The sequence below is a fragment of the Stigmatopora nigra genome, chromosome 4 (genome assembly GCF_051989575.1).
Source record: "Stigmatopora nigra isolate UIUO_SnigA chromosome 4, RoL_Snig_1.1, whole genome shotgun sequence".
Classification (NCBI taxonomy): domain Eukaryota; kingdom Metazoa; phylum Chordata; class Actinopteri; order Syngnathiformes; family Syngnathidae; genus Stigmatopora; species Stigmatopora nigra.
The window spans coordinates 10,691,845-10,717,045 of NC_135511.1; the positions used below are offsets into that span (position 1 = coordinate 10,691,845).

The 25,201-nt window shown below is 39.1% G+C and overlaps 3 protein-coding genes across 5 annotated transcripts; 1 reads left to right on the plus strand and 2 right to left on the minus strand.

Annotated features, from left to right (window-relative positions):
- Positions 1-221: 221 nt before the first annotated feature.
- On the minus strand, positions 222-4,113 carry LOC144195210 (metaxin-3-like). 2 transcript variants are annotated; one of them, XM_077714672.1, is made up of 9 exons: positions 3,863-4,112; positions 3,272-3,341; positions 3,092-3,168; positions 2,916-3,008; positions 2,654-2,836; positions 2,504-2,580; positions 1,935-2,092; positions 1,663-1,751; positions 222-1,491 (listed from the first exon to the last, which is right to left on the minus strand). In XM_077714672.1, the coding sequence occupies exons 1-9, from the start codon at positions 3,941-3,943 to the stop codon at positions 1,396-1,398; spliced, it is 924 nt and encodes a 307-aa protein (XP_077570798.1). In that variant the 5' UTR covers positions 3,944-4,112; the 3' UTR covers positions 222-1,395. The 2 variants fall into 2 exon arrangements, with proteins under 2 accessions (XP_077570798.1, XP_077570799.1); XM_077714673.1 differs by lacking the exon at positions 1,663-1,751 and having other exon boundaries at positions 3,863-4,113.
- Positions 4,114-4,437: 324 nt separating this feature from the next.
- LOC144195209 (thrombospondin-4-B-like) lies at positions 4,438-12,507 on the plus strand. Of its 2 annotated transcripts, XM_077714671.1 has the most exons (23): positions 4,438-4,632; positions 5,668-5,865; positions 6,204-6,439; positions 6,507-6,609; positions 6,800-6,891; positions 6,986-7,037; positions 7,207-7,400; positions 7,464-7,601; positions 7,875-7,955; positions 8,034-8,186; positions 8,289-8,393; positions 8,481-8,588; positions 8,677-8,836; positions 9,972-10,090; positions 10,181-10,233; positions 10,465-10,549; positions 10,612-10,708; positions 10,789-10,967; positions 11,449-11,497; positions 11,578-11,774; positions 11,851-12,023; positions 12,084-12,223; positions 12,306-12,507. In XM_077714671.1, the coding sequence occupies exons 1-23, from the start codon at positions 4,554-4,556 to the stop codon at positions 12,368-12,370; spliced, it is 2,856 nt and encodes a 951-aa protein (XP_077570797.1). In that variant the 5' UTR covers positions 4,438-4,553; the 3' UTR covers positions 12,371-12,507. The 2 variants fall into 2 exon arrangements, with proteins under 2 accessions (XP_077570797.1, XP_077570795.1); XM_077714669.1 differs by having other exon boundaries at positions 9,972-10,233.
- A 74-nt stretch (positions 12,508-12,581) lies between these two features.
- On the minus strand, positions 12,582-23,674 carry LOC144195211 (serine incorporator 5-like). Its single transcript, XM_077714674.1, has 12 exons — positions 23,493-23,674; positions 17,807-17,971; positions 17,276-17,454; positions 16,795-16,877; positions 16,502-16,595; positions 15,718-15,929; positions 15,469-15,561; positions 14,900-15,026; positions 14,685-14,754; positions 14,521-14,557; positions 13,907-14,045; positions 12,582-13,784 (listed from the first exon to the last, which is right to left on the minus strand). Exons 1-12 carry the CDS (start codon positions 23,517-23,519, stop codon positions 13,640-13,642), a joined length of 1,371 nt encoding a protein of 456 aa, XP_077570800.1. The 5' UTR covers positions 23,520-23,674; the 3' UTR covers positions 12,582-13,639.
- Positions 23,675-25,201: the final 1,527 nt, after the last annotated feature.

A 25,201-nucleotide genomic window follows, 5' to 3' on the forward strand; every position in this document is an offset into this window, starting at 1 on the left:
AAAAGACATGTTGCCCACATTAACTGCACATTGAATCATGTATGCCAAAATATAAATATTTCCAACATTAATCAAAGAAATTATGCAGGTGGATGTCAGGCCTAATTTATAATGGTATTATTATTATTGTTAATAGACATTTGTGTAGATTTTATATAACTTTAACTGAATATAATAATAAATGAATAAAATGCTTATACAAAATAAACTGCATTTGCATCTGCAAATGAACACTTTTTGTTTTATTGATTTGTCTTTTAAAGACTTTTTAGCTTTCATTCAAAGTGCATCAGCCACGGATAACATTTAGTAGCACAAATGAAAATTCAAAAGTAAAGAAGCAATAAAGGCACACAAACAAGCATATTAAATACAATATTCCCCAAAACAAGTCTGTACTGACTTTGGGAGTTTTCAGGCAGGAGTTTGTTTGGTCATTGCCCAGAACAAAACATTGTTTATGGACCTTATAACTATTGGGAGTTAGTTTAAAAGCAAAGAACACGTATAATGTATAACAAAATAACACACGTTTTAGGTTATGACGAGATACACGACAAAGGTTATTCAGGAAACAGCAGCAGCAGCACCCATTCCAAATACCCATTTAATTAATAATTCTATATTTAAGGCCATTTCATTCACACAATGTGCCAAGCATTTAAGTGGCCATGTCTCACTCCATTTAGCATATACTTTTATGATAATATTTACAATATATAAGCGTGAAAAAAAATCTAAGGGAATTTTAGTCAGGTTCACGGACATTAATGCATGATGGACCATAGTCTAATTTTTAAAGCAAGGGTGGGCAAACATTTGTGTCTCTAATATTGTAAATAAGCTAATTTAAAGGCTGCAACTCTGAAGAATACAGTATCGAAAATGATAGATAGGTAAATGTTTTTGGGGCCGGATTAAAGGAGCAAAGGCCATGCTTTGCCAACACATGGACTAAAGCCACGTTGCAATGGGAGTTATCAAATATAGTAAATAACATTAATAAAATAATCTCCAGTTCCTTTCTGTAAAAATAAAGTGTTAAAGCAGCACCATTTACTTTCTTTGCAGGACGGTTCATTTTCTTTTTGCTTTCCATTTGAATGTTCTGTGTTCACTTAATAATTCCATTCCATCATTAACCACCACCATTTGGGCAGTCTTTTTTTTTCTTTTTCTTTTTTTTTTTTTTTTTTAAACCTTAAGCCATACTTTCTTCTCGTTCCAACTGACGTATATGAAAGCCATCATCATTACCTTAAAATTTTGCCTTTCATTTTTATAGATGCGGTTAGTTACATCATGGTTCACGTTGATGACGCTCAGTCATCTACAGTACAAGCGGTCTTCATTCTGTTCATAAGGCGGGAGGGAACACTGGTAAGAAATCACAGGTTAGGGAGGTGTTGAACCTTTTCCTTTGAGTACGTTGGAATTGGACTCTGGGCGATGAGGTTTGTGCTGAGGGCTGTTGCGAAGGTTGTCATCCATCTGTGAGGAAAGACGTGATAAGTTAAAGACCACATTCAGATTTTTATGGCACTACTCATCTACTGGAAATTCACAGGTTGTTCAAGTCCACCTAATGTTTTGACCAATGTGCGTCACAAAGTGTTGATAATTGCCAACCTTGCAAAGAAAAGAAGAGAAAAGCAGAAGCACCTTTTCTATCAAGTTGGACTCTTTGTTTACAAGCTGAGTTAGTTTCTGGAGGTTGGCATCCATTGTTTCCTGAACAGATGGGGGAAGACCTAGGAAAAACAAGGACACCCATGGAAAAAGGACAGCGCTAGACAAGGGTTAGTAGATTAGGACAGGCATTTATAATCCCTAAAAAAGCCATCAAGCATGAAGCAAATGAAAGAGAAAATTGTATGCTGCATGTGTGTTTAGATGTTCAAAACAGACATTTTCTGGGAATGAACATTGCTTACAAATATGGGCAGAGCTGAAGTAGTCTGCCAGGATGTTGTCACAGAAGTGTGTGAGGTTCTCCAGCTGTCTGAGGTGGCTCTTCAGAGGGCTGTTAGGGAGCTGGGCCTTGTGGAGCGGCGCCACAAACCCAAACACAAAAGCGTCTAGGCTTGTGGGCCTAAAATCACAAATACAGATGTGTACACAAGCTGCTTTCCTTGAAAATGACAATGTTTTCTACTATTATGTTGCATAAAAACTCCCTTCAGAGTTAGTGAACTAAATCGCAATCACTTTAATCAGTATTTTTAATAGGTCATCAAATCTATTGATGGCTCGGGGAAATGTATCATAATTTCTAGACTATAACCCAGTGTTTATCAATTATGAAATATACCTTTATATTTTCATAAATTTCCTTTTATTTATTTATATTTTAAAAATGTTGGCACTTCTGTGATTCCTTAGAGAAAAGCTATAAAACTGACTATATGAGAGAATAATACTACTTGATTTGGTGCCATATTAAGGAGTTGCTATGAAATAACTATTTTGAATCTTATCTGTGAGTGAGGCCATTTCAACGTACAAGTTGCCGAAAAAGTAGTTTGCTGCTCCAAGTCTATAGGAGAGGAGATTGAGGCACTCCTTGGCATCACTGTACAGCTGAAACAGTAAAAACAATAAACGGTCACAAAAGATGATGAATAGAGTTTTACATTTATAAGAAAGTGTTTACCTTGCCTTCCACCTCTGTAATTCTGCAGAGCGGTGCATCTCCTTTGGTTAGCAGAATGCGGGAGCGAGCCATGTTGGCGTGACGACTGGGCACGAGGAAGTTAAGGGGGAAGGGAGAACGGGAGGCAAACCAAGGCCGTGTCAGATTGGCGTAGTTTTCTGCATCCAACCAGAAAGTGTGCAACTGTGACGTGAAAGATAAAGAATCAGTCATGACACTTTAAACATTTATCAGAAGTTAGTTTGAGGTGGGGTCCCCTCACCAGTGCGGGTTGTAGTTTCTCCTCAAGAAGCGCAATATATGCCATGGTGTCAGCTCCTTGACGGGCGCTCAGCTCATAGTCTGCATTAAACCTCTGGAAAGAATTTGAATTAATCCAATTCTAATTAAAGGCGAGTGCAACGCCTGGCACATACAAAAAAGAAACACTTATAATACCTGCTTTCTCAGGAAATTGAGAATCTGTGAGGGCTCTTTCACAGAGGTGTCGCCGCAAACCAGCTCTGGGACTGTTGCTGTGTTTTTCATTTAGAAGAAAATAACAACAAAAAGGACCTTTACTCAATATATGAGTACTTTTACAAGGGTGAATGCACACAAAATTATACTTTTGCCAACCTGTCAGAGTTTTCCATGTCCAGTCTATGGTAGAAATGGTTACTTTGGCCCCGGAAAACTTGGCATATGCCTCAAAAAGGGAGAAAAAAATAGAAACAACATAATTCAAATAGATAAAAATACGTTTAATTTTTTAAATAGTTAGTTAAAAATGATAATAAAATAAGATTTTTTTTGCAACATAATTATCAATATATTTTGACCTGTATATTTTGTATCAGATCCAGATTAAACAAAATATATTAGATTATGCAATCTAAATCTGATTGTGGGAGTATTCTAAGGCATTTTGCTCCACACTGACCTTGAAGGTACACTTTTAGTTCGCAATGACTGACAAAGAACTACGGAGCCTAGAAAAAGTAAACATTCGCGAATATTAACATGCCCAATTCGCGTACATATTTTGAGGGCGTGTCCAGCCAGTAACGTGTATTGTGATGTATGCACGGACAGGTAACAGGCGCAGTGAACCGACCGGGTTAGCATGGAAGCTAACCGAAGAGGAGACAGCGAAAGAAAACTTCTTGTGACCCCAGCAAAAGTGACAAGCAGAGCGCACTTGTTCATGCAAACAAACGTGAAGGTTACCAGTACGATGAGCGACTCGATGTGGACGGACGGCAGATCCCAATCGCCTCCCCAGCATCGTAGCTCCATGGCAGCCGCCATGCTTGCTCAGAGGAGGGCGGGGCGGCTCTGACGTCATCATGTCTACGCGTTCAGTATCCATGCATTCATCTTCTGAATCGCTTATCCTCACAAGGGTCACGGGGGGTGCTGGAGCCTATCCCAGCTAACTACAGGCATCAAATGGGGGCCACCCTGTATGAATCAGTGGCCGGCCAATCGTAGGGCATAATGAGACAACCATTCACATCTAGGGGCATTTTAGAGTGTTCAACCAGCCTTTGCTGCATGTTTTTAAAATGTGGGAGAAAGCCAGAGTACTGAAGAAATCCACGTAACCCCAGAAAATTGTTGAGAAAACTATGCATATTAAACATACAATTTGAATTTCACATTAATTGCACCATTCACTTTCTGATTGATCTATTCCTCATTAGTTGTTTTTATTTTTTTATTAAGCAATGTAAGCCAATTCGTTTGCGACTTGAGGGAGGGAACTCACGCCCCTCTGCTTTTAAAGCTGCGCCTGTAGCCAAATAGCCACCTCACCCCTGTTGAGATTTCGCCTCAACATCTGGGTGCTCGGCTTTCTCCATCATAAGCGACTGAAACTTTTCAGATCCAAGAGCAGCTCATCTTCTGACAGGAGACAATGAGTGTGTGGCCTGGTGTCTTGGCGCTGTCTCTGGTACTGCATCAGCTGTTCATCACTGGTACAGCTCAAGGGATCGGTGAGTGCAGGCTATTTCAACTGCCATTCTACATTTGAAAACATTTATTGTGGGATTGTGCTTGGTTACATTTCAAACTGCTCAGTTTGGTGCATATGGCACTCTAATATACAGTGATACGACTAAACATACAATACTACTGGTGTTGCAATTTTAAAAAATGTCTGTGATCTAATCTATGGGGAGAATTATTGTAATCATTGTGCATTTAGAGTTACAAATTACCGAGAATGTCCCGCAAATACGGGATTTATAAATTATTTGTAATATTTTTTTAAAACTACTTTGGAACCCCACTTATGGTAGCAATCTGACACACATTAGCATAATCGGAGGAATGTATTCATTCATCTTCCATACCGCAAATCCTGACTTTGGCCAAAAAACAGACTACACTCTAGACTGGACGCCAGTCAGCCACAGGGCACACAGAGAGACAAAAGGTAGTGCCATTACATTGGTCTTGATTGGAAAAGCAGCTCTCTCTCTCTCTCTCTCTCTCTCTCTCTCTCTCTACCTGGCATCTGAAATGGCACGTATGCAAAAATCTGATTTGCCTGGAAACAACACTCCATTTTTTCCACATCATTTTCCCGTCACCTCATGTTTTTCTTGAGTTGCGCAAATGACCACATGCACACAAATGTGAAACAAGTGGACCAGTTCCAGTGGAAAGAGTATGCCGCTGCTTCGATTCCTTTCGGCAACTCCTGTCCTGTCCCCCCACTCTATAAAAGACAGCAGGCCTTCTCACATGTTCACGCAGGACACAAGCATACACTTTGACAGCCTGCCACACTTCATAAAGATACTTAGCAAAGTAATGCACAGCAGAATGCCAAATATTACTCTTAGTACTTTTCATGAGGGAGAAAAAAATGTCTTGATTGTGCAAATTTGACCTCAAATCTGAAACTTTGAGCTTGCCCAACCAATCTGAAGTTGATCAACATCCCCGATATGGAATACATATATCAGTCCAAAGAGGTTCTGCTTTTGTAAATTTTAACTAAATTTTGACCTTTTTTCTATTAGTGTATGACCTCCTGGTGTCACCGGATTGCCTGCCAGACTTGCTCCAAGGAAACTTGAAGAATAAAGGACGGGACGAAGCCTTTTTGCTGTCCACCTTCAAACTTCAAAACAAGTCTCCTACATCTCTTTACAGTGTCATTAACCCTTCAGACAACAGCAAGTACCTGGAACTCAATGTTCAGGCCAAATTGAGCAAAGGTGAGAGATGATTGCTCAAGTATTGTATTTTTCGGAGTAGAAATCGCACCAGCCAAATAATACACAATGAATAGGGGAAACAACACTTCACTGTAGTATAAATATATTTTTTTTTGCGAGGGCCATTTTCTATTTTTTATCAGAAACCAAGAAGAAACATATATCAAAGTAACAATAATAAAATAGGCAACAACAGGCTAAAAAAAAAATATATATATATAAGAGGGACAGTTGTATACCAGTGGCAGGGGCGGCCAAAATTTGCAAAAAAGTGCGATTTTTAGTCCAGAAAATACCGCATGTGCCGATCTAATATCCAGCACTTTGATGCACTCCAGTCACTTTGCGATACCAGAGGACTGACAGCAGACACACTACGACCAGCTTCAATCATGGTTCCCTGGCCGACGGCAATGACCATCATGTGATGCTTCATGTTAGCGGTCTGCAAAGAGGGCCCCCTCGCCTCAACATCTACGTGGACTGCAGGCTGGCTCACACAGTGGATGATGTGCCAGCTGCTTTTGGGTCTATCCCACGCAGTCCACATACAGTGGCACTTAGGACCCTGCGGGTACGGTAAATGAAAAATAACATTCGGGGGGCACTTGATCTGGTTTTGTCTTTCATCTGTGATGAAGGGTGGGGTCAGCGATATGAAACTGGTGCTTGACGACACCATCGAAAATGTAGCCACGCTGCAGGACTGCAGGCTGGATCAGAGTCAACCTATTCAGCTGCTGAGTGAGAGCACAATACCACACAAACATTTTTTTTAAAATGACAAATGACTATTAAATATACAATACATACAATAAATGCTTCAATAACAGTTGTAGTGAAACACACAACCGCCAGACTTTTAATGACTTTCCAAAATGTCCATAAACATCCACCAAGAGAATCATAATCCATCTTTGTAACATATTCTTAGGTTTCCAGGCAAGCAGAAGCACGGAGGAGCAGACCACAATGCAGGAATTAAAGAGCATGCTGGGAGAACTCAAGGACATGCTTAATCAGCAGGTAACTGATTCCTAATCTTTCTGTTGTTGTATCTATTAAATAGATTGTCATAATTTTCCTTTTTTAAATTAATAATTTAAACTTTTTTTCCAAGATAAAAGAGACCAACCTTCTGAAGAACACCATCACAGAGTGTCTCCCTTGTTGTAGGTGACATGGAATTCATAACTATTTCCTTCCAGTGGATTTTGTATCATTATTTGCAACAAACCGTTTCTGGAAGGCCTTTTCTTTTCATTTACACTTAGATAATGTATAGTAAGGGAAATTCATGAAGTCAAAGCAACTAAAAAAATTCTGTCTTTATATCGTCAGCTGGTCTTGGTGGAGGTCCAACCAACCCAGAAGAACCTCCAAACCCGCGCCCGTATGAAATACCTCCTTCCTGTCCACCTGGAACGTGTTTCCAACAGGACATGTGTATTCCCTCATCAACGGGAGGGTACCAGTGTGCTCCCTGTCCTGATGGATATACAGGGGATGGGATTCAATGTGATGACATAGACGAGGTACTAAAGTATCTTCAAATTGCCAAAGAGACACTCATTTTTTACTTCTTTCTATATATTTAGTGCCAGTTCAATCCATGTTATCCTGGTGTAAAATGTGAGAATACTGCACCTGGATTTCGGTGTGGCAAATGTCCAAAGGGATATGATGGACCAGAATTGAATGGAGTTGGAATTTTCTATGCTCAATCCAACAAGCAGGTATCGCTATGCATCTATGTAATGAATTAAAAATTCATGCTACTGTACTTGAGTAGAGTGGTCTAGTACCTTTAGTTTACCTGCATATTTATTGATTAAACACTGCATGGTCAAAGGCTACTGCACATCTACAAGACTGTTGAAAATGGAAAACTATGACTTATGAAACGCCATTATTATATACAGTACTGCATCAGTATTCTTTAGAATTTAATTTGAATCAGAATTTGGCAGAAAAAATATAGACACATTTTCTTTGCATGGGTGTTTAAGATGTGTGAGGATATCGATGAGTGCCTGAACCCACCTCAACTCGGAGGTTGCACCGCCAACTCCCACTGCATCAACACTAACGTAAGCAGAGTCAAATAAAACCAGTTCAAGATCTTAAGGGCTCCAAAATGTCTGGTGACCGTGCTCTATATTCTCCAGGGCTCCTTTCGCTGTGGAGAATGTGAAAATGGTTTCACGGGTGACCAGGTTAGCGGCTGTCAAGGTACCAGATTCTGTCCCAATGGTCAGCCCAATCCATGCGATGCCAACGGCGAGTGTGTTGTGCAAAGAGACGGCAGTATTAGCTGTGCGGTGAGATCAGACAAATTCTCCAGACTTTCAGATTGAATTGTACTTGCAAAACTTTCACCTTGAGAAGATAAAAGCATCCCTGCTTTTGTATGTACATGTTAGTGTGGTGTTGGTTGGGCTGGAAATGGCTACAAGTGTGGAAAGGACATCGATATTGATGGATATCCAGATGAGCCTCTTAACTGTCTAGAAAACAACTGCAATAAGGTGAAGAATATATGTGTGTACCTATCCGTTACCCATCATAGCTTTAAAAAGTTATAATAATGTTTCTTTCAATGTATTTTTTTCTAGGACAACTGTGTCTTTGTCCCAAATTCTGGCCAAGAAGATGCTGATAAAGATGGGGTGGGCGACGCCTGTGATGAGGATGCTGACAGCGATGGCATCAGTAACCTAGATGTAACTAATACATTTCTACACAAAAATATTTCAATATAAACCCCCATTTTTTAAGGTAATAATGTAACAGGGTGTTTGAACATTGCAGGACAACTGCTGGTTGATTCCTAATGTGGACCAAAAGAACAGTGACAAGGATCACCATGGCGACGCCTGTGACAACTGCAGAAATGTGGAAAATCAAGCCCAAAGAGACACAGACAGAGATGGGCTGGGAGATGAATGTGATGACGACATGGACGGAGATAGTAAGTTTGTGTTTATCAAGCAAACGTTTAAAGTTTGTTGAGTTTTTTCCCCACAGTTTACATGTAATAATAGTTCTTCTCCTGGCCTGGTTGTCAATTTATGGCAAGAAAACTCAGGTGTTATGGCAACATTATGTGAAAGACTATTACAAACACTATTACGTCAGAATGGTTCAGTGTCAGACACGTTTTTGCAAAATGAGGTTGTACATTTGAGGCATTTTTTGAGGTCTTTTTCCCATCCCAGACGCCTGAAAGAGTCAGTCTTAGTCTTTATTCCCAAAAGTCATCTTAATTCGGTCTCATTAAGGTCTGGTTTGAGGTCATTCCTATTGCAGTTTCAGTCGTCTTGTTGTGCGCAACACTCGGTGTCATGCAGTATAGTATTCATTTAGCTGTGTAATTTCTCACTTGATGGGTGGGCAAGCGCTTGAAAACTTTTTTGTTTGTTTACAAGCACTCTCCAGTCAATTTTCCATCTTATGTTCTGTATAAGAGGCTGTAATTGCAGGGCGTCATTTTTGTAAATGTCATGGAGTGGCTGAAGTCAAAGTAAAAGATGGGTGAGAAACTGGACTTTTATTTCATAAAATGACATTTTTAAAAAAATGTTCACTTGAGGCTTACATAGCGAAGCTTTATTTGTTCAACATCCTCTTGTTCTGTTCTTGGTCTTTTTAACTAAACCCCTCTTTTTATTTTCATATAAGACCTCACTAGTTTGGCTGAAAACAGTGTGAATTGTTTTCAGTGTAATTACAGGAATTTTCACAAGCTTTCCTCTGAATTCTTCTTCAAATGCTCTTTTTTTCCACTGGAGACTTTTACTCCTTGTGTGTACCTTTGCTCCCATTGTGTTGTGGCAAATTATCTAAATCCAAATTATGGCCCACCTCCTTTTTCCTAATCAGTACATCTGAGGTCAGTTTTCATGCTTGGTCGCGTCTGCCCCGAAAATGTTCCATGCAGGCGTCTGCCAAACGTTGACAGCCCCTGGAAACTATTTGATCTTTGTCTTAAAAACACAAGGCTATTTGGCCGTCTATTTGTTAATGTCAAGTTCTGCACTGCCTCAAAGTCTTTTGGTTTCGTTCCACTCTTTTACACACTTTTCAACCAAATGTTTTTCTCCCAGATTTAAAGAATAATGAGGACAATTGTCTTCGTGTGATTAACCCGGATCAGAAAGACAAAGACAATGACGGTGTGGGAGATGCCTGTGACAGCTGTCCTGATATGGCCAACCCTAACCAGGTAATTAACCGAACAAATATATGGAACCTCCCCCTAAAATGTTTTCCTTTATCAAACTTGACCAATGCTTTTTATTTTTGGCATCCGCAGTCAGATTCTGATGATGACCTTGTTGGAGATACTTGTGATGACAACATAGACACGTAGGCACTCACAGATCCACTTTTTACAGTCATTTTACTGTAATTAGGGTCTAAACATTTTCCGAAAGAAACTTAAATTTGGGTGTTTTGTAAAATACATTGTTTGCTTTCAGCATACCATTGACATCTATTATTGTATTTGTTTCTACTTTCCTCCCACATTTTTTCAGCCTGTTTCCACTTTTCAAATTGCCAATCATGACCTGATGTGAACTTCCTCCTCTTTTGTAGTGATGGAGATGGACATCAGAACACAAAAGACAACTGTCCCAATGTTATTAACTCTTCTCAGTTGGACACAGACAAGGATGGCATGGTGATAATAATCCCCTGTGGTGGTTGCATGACCTTCTTCTAAAAGTACAACATCATTGGCAGGGAGACGAATGTGATGACGATGACGACAATGATGGTGTCAAAGATGATGAGGACAACTGTAGACTGGTCCCCAACCCGGACCAAAAAGATACAGATAGTGATTACGTTATAATTTTGTGGTATGGTTTAGTGGGAAATGGGCGTTTTTTGGACCGAAAAAATGTGTTTGTGTTCCAGATGACAAAGTGGGGGATGCATGTAAAGGAGACTTTGACAAAGACAATGTCATCGACATTGTCGACCACTGTCCAGAGAATGCTGAAATCACCTTGACGGATTTTAGAGCTTATCAAACCGTGGTTCTGGATCCAGAAGGGGACTCGCAGATCGATCCCAATTGGGTGGTTCTCAACCAGGTGAGCATGCAGTATCACTTCTTCACCTTGTAGAAATTACATAGACATCAATGCATTATTTAATCATGATTTTGGGATTTTTCAGGGGAAAAAAAGTTTGGGACACCTTTAAAATTAAAAATGGTGATGATACTATGATATGCTTTCTCTAAAAATGGTGCAATCATGAAGTTGTTTCTTTTCTTAAAGTGTATTAGAGAAAGAAATGTTCAAAATTCCTTTTTAAGATTTTAGGTTTCTTTTTAGGGAATACAAACATCTTTCCATAAATAAAATTTGATAATACATATTAAGGTAATCAGTAAGTTTAACTATGACTTTCTTTCTGTGCAAAGTTGACATTTTAGTATCTTTTTTCCCCACAGGGTTTCGCATCATAGTTAAATTTAATTGCTCTTGCTATGACAGAAAAAGTCCACCCCAACAAAGAGTCTCATAAGGTTTTGAGAACTAAGAATATAATGATTCTGATTATTTATAGGGGATGGAGATAGTCCAGACCATGAACTCTGACCCTGGGCTAGCTGTAGGTGTGTATTGTTGTTTTTCTCTCTTTTTTCTCTCTTTCAATGAAATGCTATTTTACTAAATGCCATCCCTTCCTGTGCAGGCTACACGGCATTCAACGGTGTGGACTTTGAAGGAACCTTCCACGTCAACACCGTAACAGATGACGACTACGCTGGCTTCATTTTCGGTTACCAGGACTCTTCGTCCTTCTATGTGGTTATGTGGAAACAGACCGAGCAGACCTATTGGCAAGCTGCACCTTTCCGAGCCGTTGCCGAGCCCGGAATACAACTAAAGGTACGCGCTCGCTGTCTCGTTCGATTTTTTTTTAAGTTCATCTTTGCTCACTTCTTGTATGTCTGTCCCCAAATAGGCAGTGAAATCCAAAACTGGGCCTGGAGAGTATCTGAGGAACTCCCTGTGGCACACCGGAGACACTGCGCAGCAAGTTCGTCTTCTCTGGAAAGATCCCAGGAACGTAGGATGGAAGGACAAAGTGTCCTATCGTTGGTTTCTCCAGCATAGACCACAAGTTGGTTACATTAGGTAAATACACGTCATTACATTCATTCACAATCAAGGCACGACTAACTATTCACCTTCTAGGGCTCGGTTCTTCGAGGGCTCGGACCTGGTCGCCGACACAGGCCTGACACTTGACACCAGCATGAGAGGAGGAAGACTTGGCGTCTTCTGCTTCTCTCAGGAAAACATCATCTGGTCCAATCTTAAGTACAGATGCAATGGTGACTATTATTGGCTTAGTCTGTCATATAAGGATGTATGCTGTCTTACATAAAGCAATGTCCACCCTTTTTCCCCCTGCAGATACTATTCCTGATGACTACAATCAATTCAATCCCTCATCAACTGGAAGTTCTGATAAATCATAAAATGTCAATTTGGGCCATGATATCCTTTGACAGAAGTGTGTATCAACAGGTACGAATGTGTTGGAACTATCCAGCGCAGTTTTCATCATTTATGCAGTTAATAAATATCTAATAAAATCAATACTCAGATAAATTGATCATTTTGTACATGTGAGGTTGCAAATTAAAAGATTGAGGCCTGAGTTTTTAAAAAAATTACAATTTGAAGGGCTGAAAAAAGCTCATTTTAATGACTAATATTTCCACAATACAACATGAGCATAAATGCAGATAAGTTACTCAAATCAATGTAGTATTAGAAAACAATGGAGTTTGCAGGCCATGTGAGAAAAGTATCTGTCATAAAGCATTTGTGTGACCATAACATTTCTCAACATCCAGTGTTGAATCAAATTAAAATGTGTTTTTAGTGTAAGTAGTTGCTATAAAATAGAAAAACACTTCTTGAATGAAATGAAAACACTGCCAGTCAATACATTTTAGCGTTCAGTAGCCGTTTTCCAAACAGCTGCATGCTTTAAAGTTGTAAATCATCTACTTGTGTCATTGTTAAATAAGGTCAGCTTGCATACGGTAAACAGAGATGTATTTCTACCAAAAAAGGTTTTGCTCAAAAGGAGCAGGTAGATTGATAAAACCTGAAATATCCTAAAACAACATAACTTCATAAAAAAATCTACAAAAAAAGCAAACACTATCACAATAGATACTTACAAGTAAGCCTGAGAGATGAATTTGTAAAATGTACTCCAGATTTTACATATTGCCTCACAAATGGTCTACAAAAACAGGAAAAAAAATACATATACATGGTATAGACTATAGAATGAAAGCTGTCAAGTCTATTTTAACTGGGAGAGGTTGATAAGGATGATTACTGTCAGCACTCCCAGTTCAAATCTACCGGATGAGTATCACTGTCAATGGCAGCCTAAGAGTTCATATATCCAATTAATTGACATATTTTTATGGCCTTCTTAAAGGAGATTGTAACACAAAACTGTCAAGAGTAATTGTAAAAAGAAAAAAAGAAAATACCGTCAAGGTATCAACATCCTATCATACAAGAAACATTTGCACATTATGTCAAAAAAGGCATCAGATGTTCCCCTGGCTACGAAAACTGAGTTTAGCAAAGGACAGTGGTTCAGGGGGGGAAAAAAGATTTTAAAAAAACAACATCACTGGTCCCTTGGCTCTTCCTCAAAGCTACAAGAGGACGACCTCTCAACTTGGAAGTCCCCTGACCCGAGAGGGGAGGATTAGGTCCTAGGCCTCAAAGCGCTTGGGACAGATGATGGGAACAATGAGAGTTCCAAAATAAAGTAAGAGACAGACCCACGAAGATGAGATCTTAATCCAGAACACTGACCAGCTACCATCCAACAGTTTCTCAATTCTGTAGTTGTCATAGCTGAAGAAGACAAAAGACAATGTCAAATTTCGGCAAGCAAAGACATCGGTGAGGTCTAAAGCAGCTAGGTCTGCCGGCCTTATATTCTGGAATATATTTAATGGTCAAGTGTGATAACTTACTGGAACCAATTGGTTATGGTCATCATGACATAAAGGGAACCCAGGAAGAAGACAAAGTGGAAATATTTGTAGCTGTAAGTGGTCACCTCGCTCTCATCATACACCACTTTTTGCCCTGTATTCTCTTCATCATAGTCATCTGAAAGTGAAAGAACATCAGTCAGATCACTTCACTTTCACTAAATAAACATTGCGTTTGATCATGTATCATGCCTGCACTTCATGCTTTTGAGATATGGGAGGAAACCGGAGTTATTAATTAATTAATTGTAATATGAAAGTATTTAAGAATCTATTTTTCCAGTCATTTATTGTGAGGTATTTGTCTTCTGGCACATGTTTTGCCACGATCTAATCTCCAGCAGGAGGCAGTAGTAGCCAAAAAAACCTCTCCAAACTTGTGACAATCTCCTAGTAACAGTGACATCATGTACATGTACTTTTTCACCCTGTCGCATCAGTGTGATGAATAACAATGAACAGGGCCTCCATGTGTGTGCGCACACTACCGCTGGGAACATATTCACCTACTCAACAGGCTGCAGGGAAACGAGTAGAGAGGAACAATGGAGGAAATGAAAAGGTGTGACATTGAGGGAATTATTTTTTTTTACCTGCATCATCTCCGAAGCAGAAGCAGCAACGGGCTCTCTGTGGGATGGAGACAAACAGATTAAACTCATGAAGACTGAAAAGACAACCTTGGCATTTAATCAATTAAAAAGTTCAATTCAACTTAACCCACAAACTCGAGAATAGTAAATACTTGGACATTTACTTCATTTTCCGGTTCACTGTTTCTGCACACTCTGAGCGCCACAGATCTTCGTTTAATTGTGGAGGTCACGCTGGCAAAGGGGTGAAAAAACAGAGAGGCTATTATTTTACATCACATTACTTTTTTCTTAAATATCATGTGCTGTTCTAGACTACGACTGAGTCTCATTTGTTACTACACTTCTATCTCAGTAATAGCTTTTTTTTTATTTTTACCAAGAATAAAGGATGCAGCAAAACATGATAATGCCTCCCAGAGTGGAGACGATCTTTCTGTCACTTTCCTTCCCAGATTTGAACGGGAAAACACACACAGTTGTGTTGAAGCCGTCTTGCTCCACCACTGCAAGTACAACAGCACCAGAAGGTTTTATGTCTAGTAGTATTATGCATGTGCATTAGAACAAGTATGATGAATTATTAAATATTCAAAACTGGGACTGTGGAGATGGATAAATAATAGGGAAAAGTGGGACGAATATGTTTCTGGGACTAGTTCATCCCCCAAAACAATGTTGCAGAAAAAAATGTTAGCAAATCAATAAAGCAGGATAAGTAAGTCTTGCGTGTGCCTTGCGCCATTTATTTATAATGTATATGGCTAGTTGAGTGCATGTTAATATAGCAAAAAGGGTAGGTAAACTATGTTCTATAAATTGATGTCATAGAGAAAAACAGGCCAGTTTTAAACTATGCACTAAAAAATAAAGACCGTTTATTTTTCAGAACAGTTTAAATTAAATAATTTCCTATTGTATTTGTTGTAACTATGTATTCATACTCACTTTCTTTAGGTTTGCTGGAGAAGGCTGAGAAGGTGAGATACATGACATAAACACTGATAACTCCTGGCTGGAGTAGGCCAGATGCGGGCTGGACTGAGGTGACACACAGGAGAACAAACCTCAGAATCAAGCTTGTTTTTTTACCCAGGAACATGGTTTAAAATTTAAACCATGTTCCTGGAATCTTCTGCAATTATTTAAACTTTAAATAATTGCAGAAGATTCCTTGGCTCTTCAATTGTCACCTACGTTTCTGAATGACTGGTGAGATGGCGAGCAATGACACGATGAGACACAGGGTCCCATTGATGCCCAAGAAGATCTTGTTGAGCCGGCATACCACGGGGTTGGTATAGTAGATGGCCATAAAGACCACAGCTCCAACCGCAATGCTGAAGAGCACCAGCGTCACCAAAGCTAGCGCTGCATACCATAAGCGGTTATACTTCACTCCTGAACTCCTGTATATTAATGCATATACAAACACAAGGATACAAGGAAAACAGGGTGAAAACAAGATGAATATGGGAAAGGGAACTTAAAATAAGAATAAAACTAAGAAAACCAACGGGGTCCTAAAGAAATAAATCAAAGGCAAATAGGTCTGATGAGTTATTTCTGAAGGACAATCGGTGCAGCACATTTAACAGTTTCAGTGAATTTGTTATTTCTTCCACAACAAAATTATATCAAGCCAAGTTATTTTCTTTAAGTAAACTCACAAAATAAGTACCGTATTTTCCGAACTATGTGTTTCATATATAAAGCGGACCGGATTATAAAACGCAGTAGTAGTGGTGCGCGTGGTAAGGGATTGTGTTACACATCCACTAGATGGAGTTGTAGTAGTGGTTAGGAGTTGTGCTACCATCAACAAAACGGAATTTCATATAATGGTTAACCAATATTGATCCATATATAAGGCTTTTAGTTTATAGTGCAGGTAAAATACGGTATGTTCCACCCACTAAAGTTTTCATGTCGTAATTGTATTGACGGGCCATTGTATGCTTCCTAAGGTCGACTGACTGACCAATTTGTGTTCCATCTGTGGGCAAACTCCACTAGCAGCATGAGCTGGATCAGCAGGAAGATGAAGCCGCCAGCCGCTCCAATGTAGCGCCACACTAAGGAAACACATGAAAACCATTGCATTAACTTTTTATGGTAGTACTAATGGCGTATCACAAGTTTGGTGTAATGTTCTACCACACAGAAAAAAAGTATAACTACTGTCTGGTGTCATTATTGACTACCACCACCAGTCTTAAAGCATATTTTTTTAAATGGTCATAGTCAAGATTATTTCTAGTACAAAGTATTTACCTTCCAGAAATGTTTCCTCTTGTGGAATGAAGAATCCTCCGGCACAACTGGCTACAAGCAAAACAAATTTTGGGAACCAGAACCTAAAAAAAAGGCAAAAATACAAACACTATTTTTAAAAATGTCTTTATAAAGGAAAATAGGTCAAGTAGGTCACAATAACACTCACATTGGACAATATAGCCAATTAGCACATGCATGTGGATCCACATTGTATTATCTTAAACTAGGTGAACTTTATGTTGTATGTGCATTCCTAATTTCCTGGATTTATGCAGTGAGAGCAGTGTGTGGGTGTGTGTGGGGGGGTTGCACCTCGTAAATAAAGATCATCTCAGAAGACCTTATTTTGTGATACAGAACGTGGTTGGATGTTTAGTTTATCATTTACTGTAGGAGTGATATTTGGATCTTGTGACTTGCCTTCAAATGCATTTACAGACGACCAGAAGTAACGTTTGCCGTCAACTTAAATTCTTACCCGTTATGTATGGCCGCCCTCCAGCCAGTACTTTTATTGACGCCTATGGTGAAGAGGGAGAAGAGAAAGAAGAAACAGGCCATGCCAAAGCAGACCTTGTAGACCGCAGAGTAACCAACCAGGGTCCTGCAGTTTGTCCCTGCATTCAACTTGTCACACAATTCACTGTAGAAGGGGATCTAAGTGAAAACATACACACAAAGCCAAACTGGATTAGCTCACTGCTGCATTGAACCCCATTGAAACCCAAAGCCTCCCACCCACCTCCACCTCCACTCATGTTTGTCTAGGCCTCAGTGAAAAGACCCAATAGCCTCTATTTTGAGTGTCACACCCCTTAAAGGGGCAAAAAGAGTGAACAGGCGGGAACAGCAACCCTGATTTTTTTCCTCTTTTGAGCTCCTTTTCATGAAATAATGGCTTTAGCCTATTAGACAAGTATTACAACTGAAGTTCAATGTGTACAAACAGGAGACAGGATTAATTATTACATTTGATAAAGAAATGTGATTTTAGACAGTGTTTACTTACATTTTTCATCTCCCCCTCAACCGTCGGAGACATCATGACGATACAGACAATAGTGACCAGAAGGAAGAACAGGGTGTACATAAATCGGGTTGTTGTGGACTGTTTCATCTTGGGGCAGCAATTGCAGCAGCATGAGCAGGCTGCAGAGCCGCAGCAGCAGGCAAGCTGCAAAGTGAAAGAAAGAACAGAACAACCCAGAGTCTCGTTAGATAATAATCTCTTTCATAAAGTGTATCAAAGTATTGTAATCCCTGTGTTACATTACTTTTGGAGGACTGTGAGCAAAAAAAACATTTTCTCTTGAGTGTGTTGTGTGTGAGACTGTGATGCGGTTTCTAAGAACAGGGAGTGTTTTACGGAACATCCTGTTGTGATGACAATGTCTGAGGCAAACATTCCCTTTGTTCAGCAAATGCATGATAATTGCACTTCTAATAATTCCAACACTTGCCTTTACATTGTGCAAATGAGGCACCTCAAGCAGCAGGAATCCATTATGTTCTTTCAAGACACGGCAAAATGACAGGCTTGGCATTTTATTTGGGAAAGACAAGTTCTTAGTTTAATGATGCTTTTAACTGTTCGTAGCCTACATCCATATAAACATCCAAAAATAAGAGAGAAAATACTCTCCTTAAATCTTCACTACTAGACTTTATCTTGAATAGAGAAGTGTAGAAAAGAAACAGATTATGATTATCATGGCACATCTTACTATATATCTGTAAAGGCTCTTGACAATATCAAGGAAATCCAAATAATCTGTATATTATAGAATAATTTAAGTGTAGCTCTATTGATTCTTGCAAGATTTACTGTCTTCAATTTGTCTCACAGCCATGGCAGTAATCTTGGGCTTTATCAAAGTGCCTGCTATAAGCCAGGGTCTTTACTATGTCTTTAGGGTAAGTCAGTGTGAAAAATAGTCAAATAGAAAAGGTTCTGTTCAAAACATAGCACAACCGTATGATAAGTATCAAGGTAGAGTCAAAAGTCAGGAATTTTATCCCCATGCCTATGTAGTTTTGAGGTATATACTTTATTTTCACTTGAGATGAGGACATATTGGTTAAATCGTTTATTCTTGTAGGAAGACATTCTAATTTCTAAATCCGCCCATCCACACTCCAAATATAAGCTTTTGTTGCTTACAATGATTATGACCTACATCTTCAAACTAGTCATTTGGTTGTCCTGTGGCATTTAAATAGACCCTTTTGGGGGTGTGGACCGACCGGGACGCAGTTTTGGCAAGCAAGCACGTCCGGGGCTTCGGCTCCTCCAAAGACCGTGTCAACATGCTTGAGCTCCTAACCAGCATTTTCCTCCGCACTGCTTAATAGGATAATGATTCTGCACCCACGTCCTCCTCAAAGGGCGATTAATTAAGCATTACTGGGTGAAATTAAGCAGGAAACAAACAACGCATTTCACAGCGAGGGTGTTTGGGATTCATTAGTTATGGGGTGTTTGACCAGTGAACTCTACACTGTGAGGGGAGCAATGACAAATGCTGTATGGAGAGAATAAGTGAGCCAGGAGAGGGTGTCAAAAGAAATTCTCTAAAGCAGTATCCGTGGTAACCAATGCTACCCTTAGCCCACTCCATAACCCCTCTTCAACTGCTTGTATGCCCTGCGAACATATGGACAGGTGGTCAGCGTGTCTACAACATATGTCTCTATTTTAATGCCTATGGCAACCCCCGCTTGCTTGTCATGTTTTTCTAGCCCTCAGACAAAAAGATCTTTATCCTCAGTGGCTTTAATCAAATAAAAATGGGTCTCACTAATGTCTCAACTGAATGGAGAATTTAATCAGTTCCTCCAAAAAGATTTGTCACATATTCTCACGTGATTAAAACTCACAATCATCAGTTTGTTTTGCTCACTACACCCTGACTATTTGATTCACCTGCCCTTTGACCCTATTTCAAATACTTGGACAAAAACTTCACTCTTGGCTACAGAGGTCCTCATTGTTGAATACACCAACAGGAAGGCCTCAGGAATTCTGCTGAAAATGGGGTTTGCTTACAGCAACAAAAAAAAGGGGGGATGATGGAACACAATCTGCAAGGTACTGTTTATGCATAGAAGAAAAAAAACAACCGTATTTTTTTGGGACTATAAATTGCACTAGTCAAATAATGCACAATAAAGATGAAATATATATACATAAGTCAGACTGGAGTATAATTTTCGGGAGGGCAATTTTTTATCTGATCAGAAGACCAAACATATGTCAAAGTAACAAGAGTAAAATACTATAACAAATACAATAAATAACATAAAATATATATTATAAAAAAATATATAGTGAATAAGTAAAATAGAGACCAACAGGATAATTAGGCATCTGTTAACATAACAATATTTTTTTTTCAGATAAAACTATAGCCCAAAAAAAATACCTAACAGGCTGTCAGTGGTCAGCGAGAGAAAAAAATACATACTATAAATAGGTAACACTTGAGTATACGTCTCAGGCTCAGGCGAATTAAAAATGAAAATTCATGCTTCTTCCTATTTTTTCTTAAATTATGCAGCAAGAGGCTTTGTGAGAAAAATAATCTGTAAATTTGGAATAGGCGTTTACTGATAACCTCTGTGGAATAATGCTGACTAGGTTGAACTACATTTCAGGCGAAAGTTTCGACACACCCCACTCTCAAATTACAGCAGCCAACCAGAAAAAAAGTTTTAGTGAAAGGGCTGAAAGGAAAGACATCATGGACAAAAGGAAAAAGATTCACGGCATAGCCTCCCCTCCTACTGTGAGAATGACCATGGGTCGCCTTACACTGACATTCCCATTGTCTCTATCTAGGCAGCTGTGTATACACAGCAAAAAAAATGTATCACTACTCTGTTTTCTATAAACACCATGTCTTTGCATCTTTCTTAGCAAACACTTTAAAGCCCATAACCCGGCAAGTCAAGTACAGCAGCAGAGGCTTACTAAAGTAGCAAACACAAGTGACATCACACAAGCTGTGACCAGGTTCTTTTGTTCCCAGCCTCTGAAGTAAGAGTCATACTTTTCTATAAAGCTCCTGTTGCTAAAGCACCATTTGGGATGCTTTAATTGTTTTTAAGTGAAAAGAAAATATATTTTTATTAAAGTATTTAGTATTTACATTTTATTGAATGTATACATTGTTTAGTTTTGTGCAACACATTGTTTAGTCAGCTTGTTTTACAGGGTGAAAGAATGTTCCCTGACCCTTCAAGTGTCGGGTGGTCGCATCTCATTCTTGCACATTGTTATAATTCCGGAATGTCTTTCCATGTGATTTCCTTAATACAGTTTAAGTAGGCATTTATGTTAAGACTTTTGGGCTTGCGTAACCTATGCGTTTCAACCTTACACAGGGCTGTGTTGATATGCTGCTCAGGTCACGTGGTTGGTCAGCAGAGCGAATGATATAGGGGACTACAGCCAAACTGGTGCCAAACTTCAGGGCGATAATTTTACAAGCCCAACACAGACTTTACGGATCAGTTGTAACACTTGTGGCACTACAGCAGATGTGCTGTCCCATTAGAACCAATTGCAAGACTATAACCATTGGTTAAAAGTAAAAAGGATATCAGTCAGGATGAAATTTAATGAGTACAATTTTTAGCAGATGGCAATTTAATTTCTTAAGAATGTTGCACTTGCAGAGGTTAATATAAAGTGTTGCCATTTTATGCTCGTGTTTTAATCGTTGTTAAAAAGTTTTATGATAACTCATTACCATGACCATTATATTCGCATTAATAATCTTAAATTTGTCAAACAATTACAACGTATGATTAATTATTTTTAAAGATTTGCAATTTCAGAGCGGAGAATTAACTGGTAGCATTACATAAATGATGAAGCTGTTAGTTACAAGGATGAAGATCTCTATATTATGCACCCAATATCTTTAATTAACCGTGCCGGCGAATCATGCTGACTTGCTGTGCATCTTACATGCTTCCACATGGTTTCAGTGCTGTCCTACTCTGCCAGCCAATGCTCACAGCTCTTTGGATCAACATCAGAATTGGGCAAAAGCCTACCCCCCACTACACTGCAACATGGTGTACATCACAATCACATTGAGATTTGATGAGTGACTTGCTCCCACACTATGATCACTCCTTCTTCCAAACTAAACAGTTCTGCACTCTGTGTTTATTCATTTCCATTTGGAGGCCAAGAAGGAAATGGTTGGATCCCACTCCAATTTAGGAGGCAGAAGGCTCAATGTGCACACATATTCAAAGTCAGAAAAGTTAATTATACCCTGAGGTAGAAGAAATGGACATTGGGGATGAAAACTAGCAAAGCATCAAGACAGTTACAAATGAAACTCATCTCCCTTTTTGTCTCATAATCCCTTCAATTTTCAATGTCTTTCTGCCACTGAAGCAAGCAGGAAATTACCCAGTTTTCCCTAGATGAGAGATGATTTCGTATAATTAAATTCCTGAGCAGAGAGCAACTCAGTAGAGAGCTGCTGGGCGAAATCTCTTAGCTGGGTTTGGTCAGAATTCTGGTGGAAAAGCCTTTAAGGTCAAGACAATTGTGTATGTTCAACAGTAGAAGTTTGATTTTAGCATGGCAATGTACAAAAACAGAATTGTGATTATAGTGCCTCGTGAAATGAGATACAATGAAAGCCATTTGAACATTCTGGCTTTAGAAAAAGAGCATGGAATAGAATAAAAACAGCAATTGGTTAACATGGCTTCTAAATGCAGATGTGAGCCCTCAGAACAAAAAATGACTACTCATTTATTTACCACTTCTCGTATAATGACAATAAAGGCATTCAATAATAATTCAATTTAATGAGGCTTTTAATTTCAGATGCTGGGAACCGCATGTGGCTCGAGAGCCACATGGTCACCACCCCTATTCTATACCAATTATACTAACTGCAGGTTTAAACCGAGATCTTACTTGTGTGTTTCATCATTTAGTAAATGATAGTTTGTGAGACATTTTGTGTTACTTTTAAGACATTTACAGTCTTGGTGGTACAGAAATCAGCATTTGTTGGATTTCTTAGCAGTGGAAGTACTTGTATTAGGTTTGAATATTCCTTGTGCGATTGGGTTCAATTACAGGTTGGGCATAAAAAGTAATATGTACACACTATTGAGCATTTTAACAAAGAGATCGCGAGAGGAAAAAAGACAAAACAGGCAAAGACTGTCATTTGTTTTTTTAGATGAGAAATGACAGACTGAAAAAATGACGAATATGATGAGTAGTAATGAGTGACAGGATGGAAAAGTTATACAGATCACACTGCTATACGACATTAAATCCTTTGAAATCTGCCACGGCTGCAAAAACACGTCTGAAGTGGAAAAATTCAGCAATATCCTGTTTCTGTTCAACATCTGCTCAGACATCAATGACGACATATTTCTGATCAACGAAGTGTAGCTAGATCTCGGAAGCCCTACTATTGCTTTGCCTTTCAATATAAAAAAACAAGGCTCACCATGTGTAAATGATGAAAATAATCCACGTTTAAAAGATCCACGACCTTTAAAAAGGGGGGATTGATTTCGGCACTGTAGATGGGTACATACGTCAAGCAGACACCACAAAGCGACGATCGCGTCAGGCTAGCGCTCTATTTTTAACGCAAAAAAATCCCCAAAAATATGCTCAGATCAACGCGTTTTTCTTTGCTCACCTGCGAGATACAACACGGAGTACACATCCTAAAGGGATACGATGACCTGCTTGAGAGAAAAGGCGATCTCGGCACTCGTTGTAGGCAAGCGGAAACACATGAAGACGTCAACAAACGCGGTGGAAAGAGCTGCTTTTTGTCTTCGTGCGCCCGCCTCTCCTCCTCTCTTCTCTCTAGACGCACTACTGTACTACAGTCTTTAGCATTTTCCACCCTCCCTTCCCCCACAAATACTCTGTCACCAACACTGTATATCGCTAAAAGATCAGTTTCCATATGTACAGTAGTTGTAGTTCGTTTTTCCTTATTTTTCATTCCAATTTTTAATACACATTTGAAAACATCTGTACCGTTTTGACTCAAAATGAAGTTTTTATCTTTCCTCTCTTGACAGATCACGCTTTTTTATATTATGTATTTAAAAAGCAGTACAAACTAGTACTGCTAATCAATTTCTTGCTGATAGACGATCGATTTTTTGGACAAGGATATGATATTTGCCATTGTTTGACGCCTTCAGTGACAGTGGTCACGAGAGTTGCCATCTATTCAAAGGTTGACACTTTTTGTTGTTGCTGTCAGGGTTGTCAGTGACTATTTATTAATCTCATCTCATTTTCTGAGGCGCCTTATCCTCATTGGGGTCACAAGGGGGTGCTGGAGCCTATCCTAGCTGACTGCGAGGCAGGGGACACCCTGATTCGGTGGCCAGCCAATCGCAGAGCACAAGGTGATTGATTAATAAAGTAATTAAGATACTTCAAGTTACAACAATGAATACAAGATTAAGAAAAACTAAAATAATTAAATGAGTGAAGACAGCAATATACAAAAATTGATTGGATGTCTAGCATCTTTAATGACAGCCAATGAAGTCATGGAGAGCTCTGCAATGAATTGGGAAATAAAAGTCATTAATGAAACAATTAAGGTCTGCCACAAGTAAGTAAAATTCAAAGTAATGGTAATCTTTAAGTATAATGACCATTTGTTCGATCCGGTCAAAGATCAGCCATCAACTTTGGCTCTCGGACCATATGATGTAAACATACAGTCACACCCACACAAAGGATTAGTTGTGATGGCCAATGGACAGCGTTATGTGCACTAAAGAAGCTGCGGCCCTAGTGAAGCAGCCTTTCAGGAGCTGATAAGGTCACATCTGCGTGTCATCTGACCCAGTCAATGAACAAGTATGACCATTGTTACCTCCTACTCACCTCATTTTCCATCTTGAGGCTCCTTTGAATAATTTATGAAGCACGTCTTTTGCGGAAATATCTGCTCATTGTGAAGTCTGGACTTTTTTCCCCTTAATTTACATGTCAGGCTTTTGTTAACAAGACTGACACATTTTGATTAAATATGACAACAGCGTCAAGTGAGTCACTCTGGTCATCAAATCTAATCAGAGCCGACACAATAACACAGGGGGGCCACAAGGTGTTATAAGGGTATCAGTGAACTGACACGCTGTATAGCATCAGTCACATTGAAGAGAATGGACAAGATCCATATTGTTGGCACTTCCCAGACACATTCAAGCTGCATTTGATCAAATGAACGTTCATGCTGAAACACTTACATCTCCACAACAGCTTAATATTATTTTTATGAGTTAATATTACAATGATATAATACAAAAAGTAATATTATTAAATAATAACTTACTTTTACCAGTCATTTCATGCGTAATAACTCCAGACAAA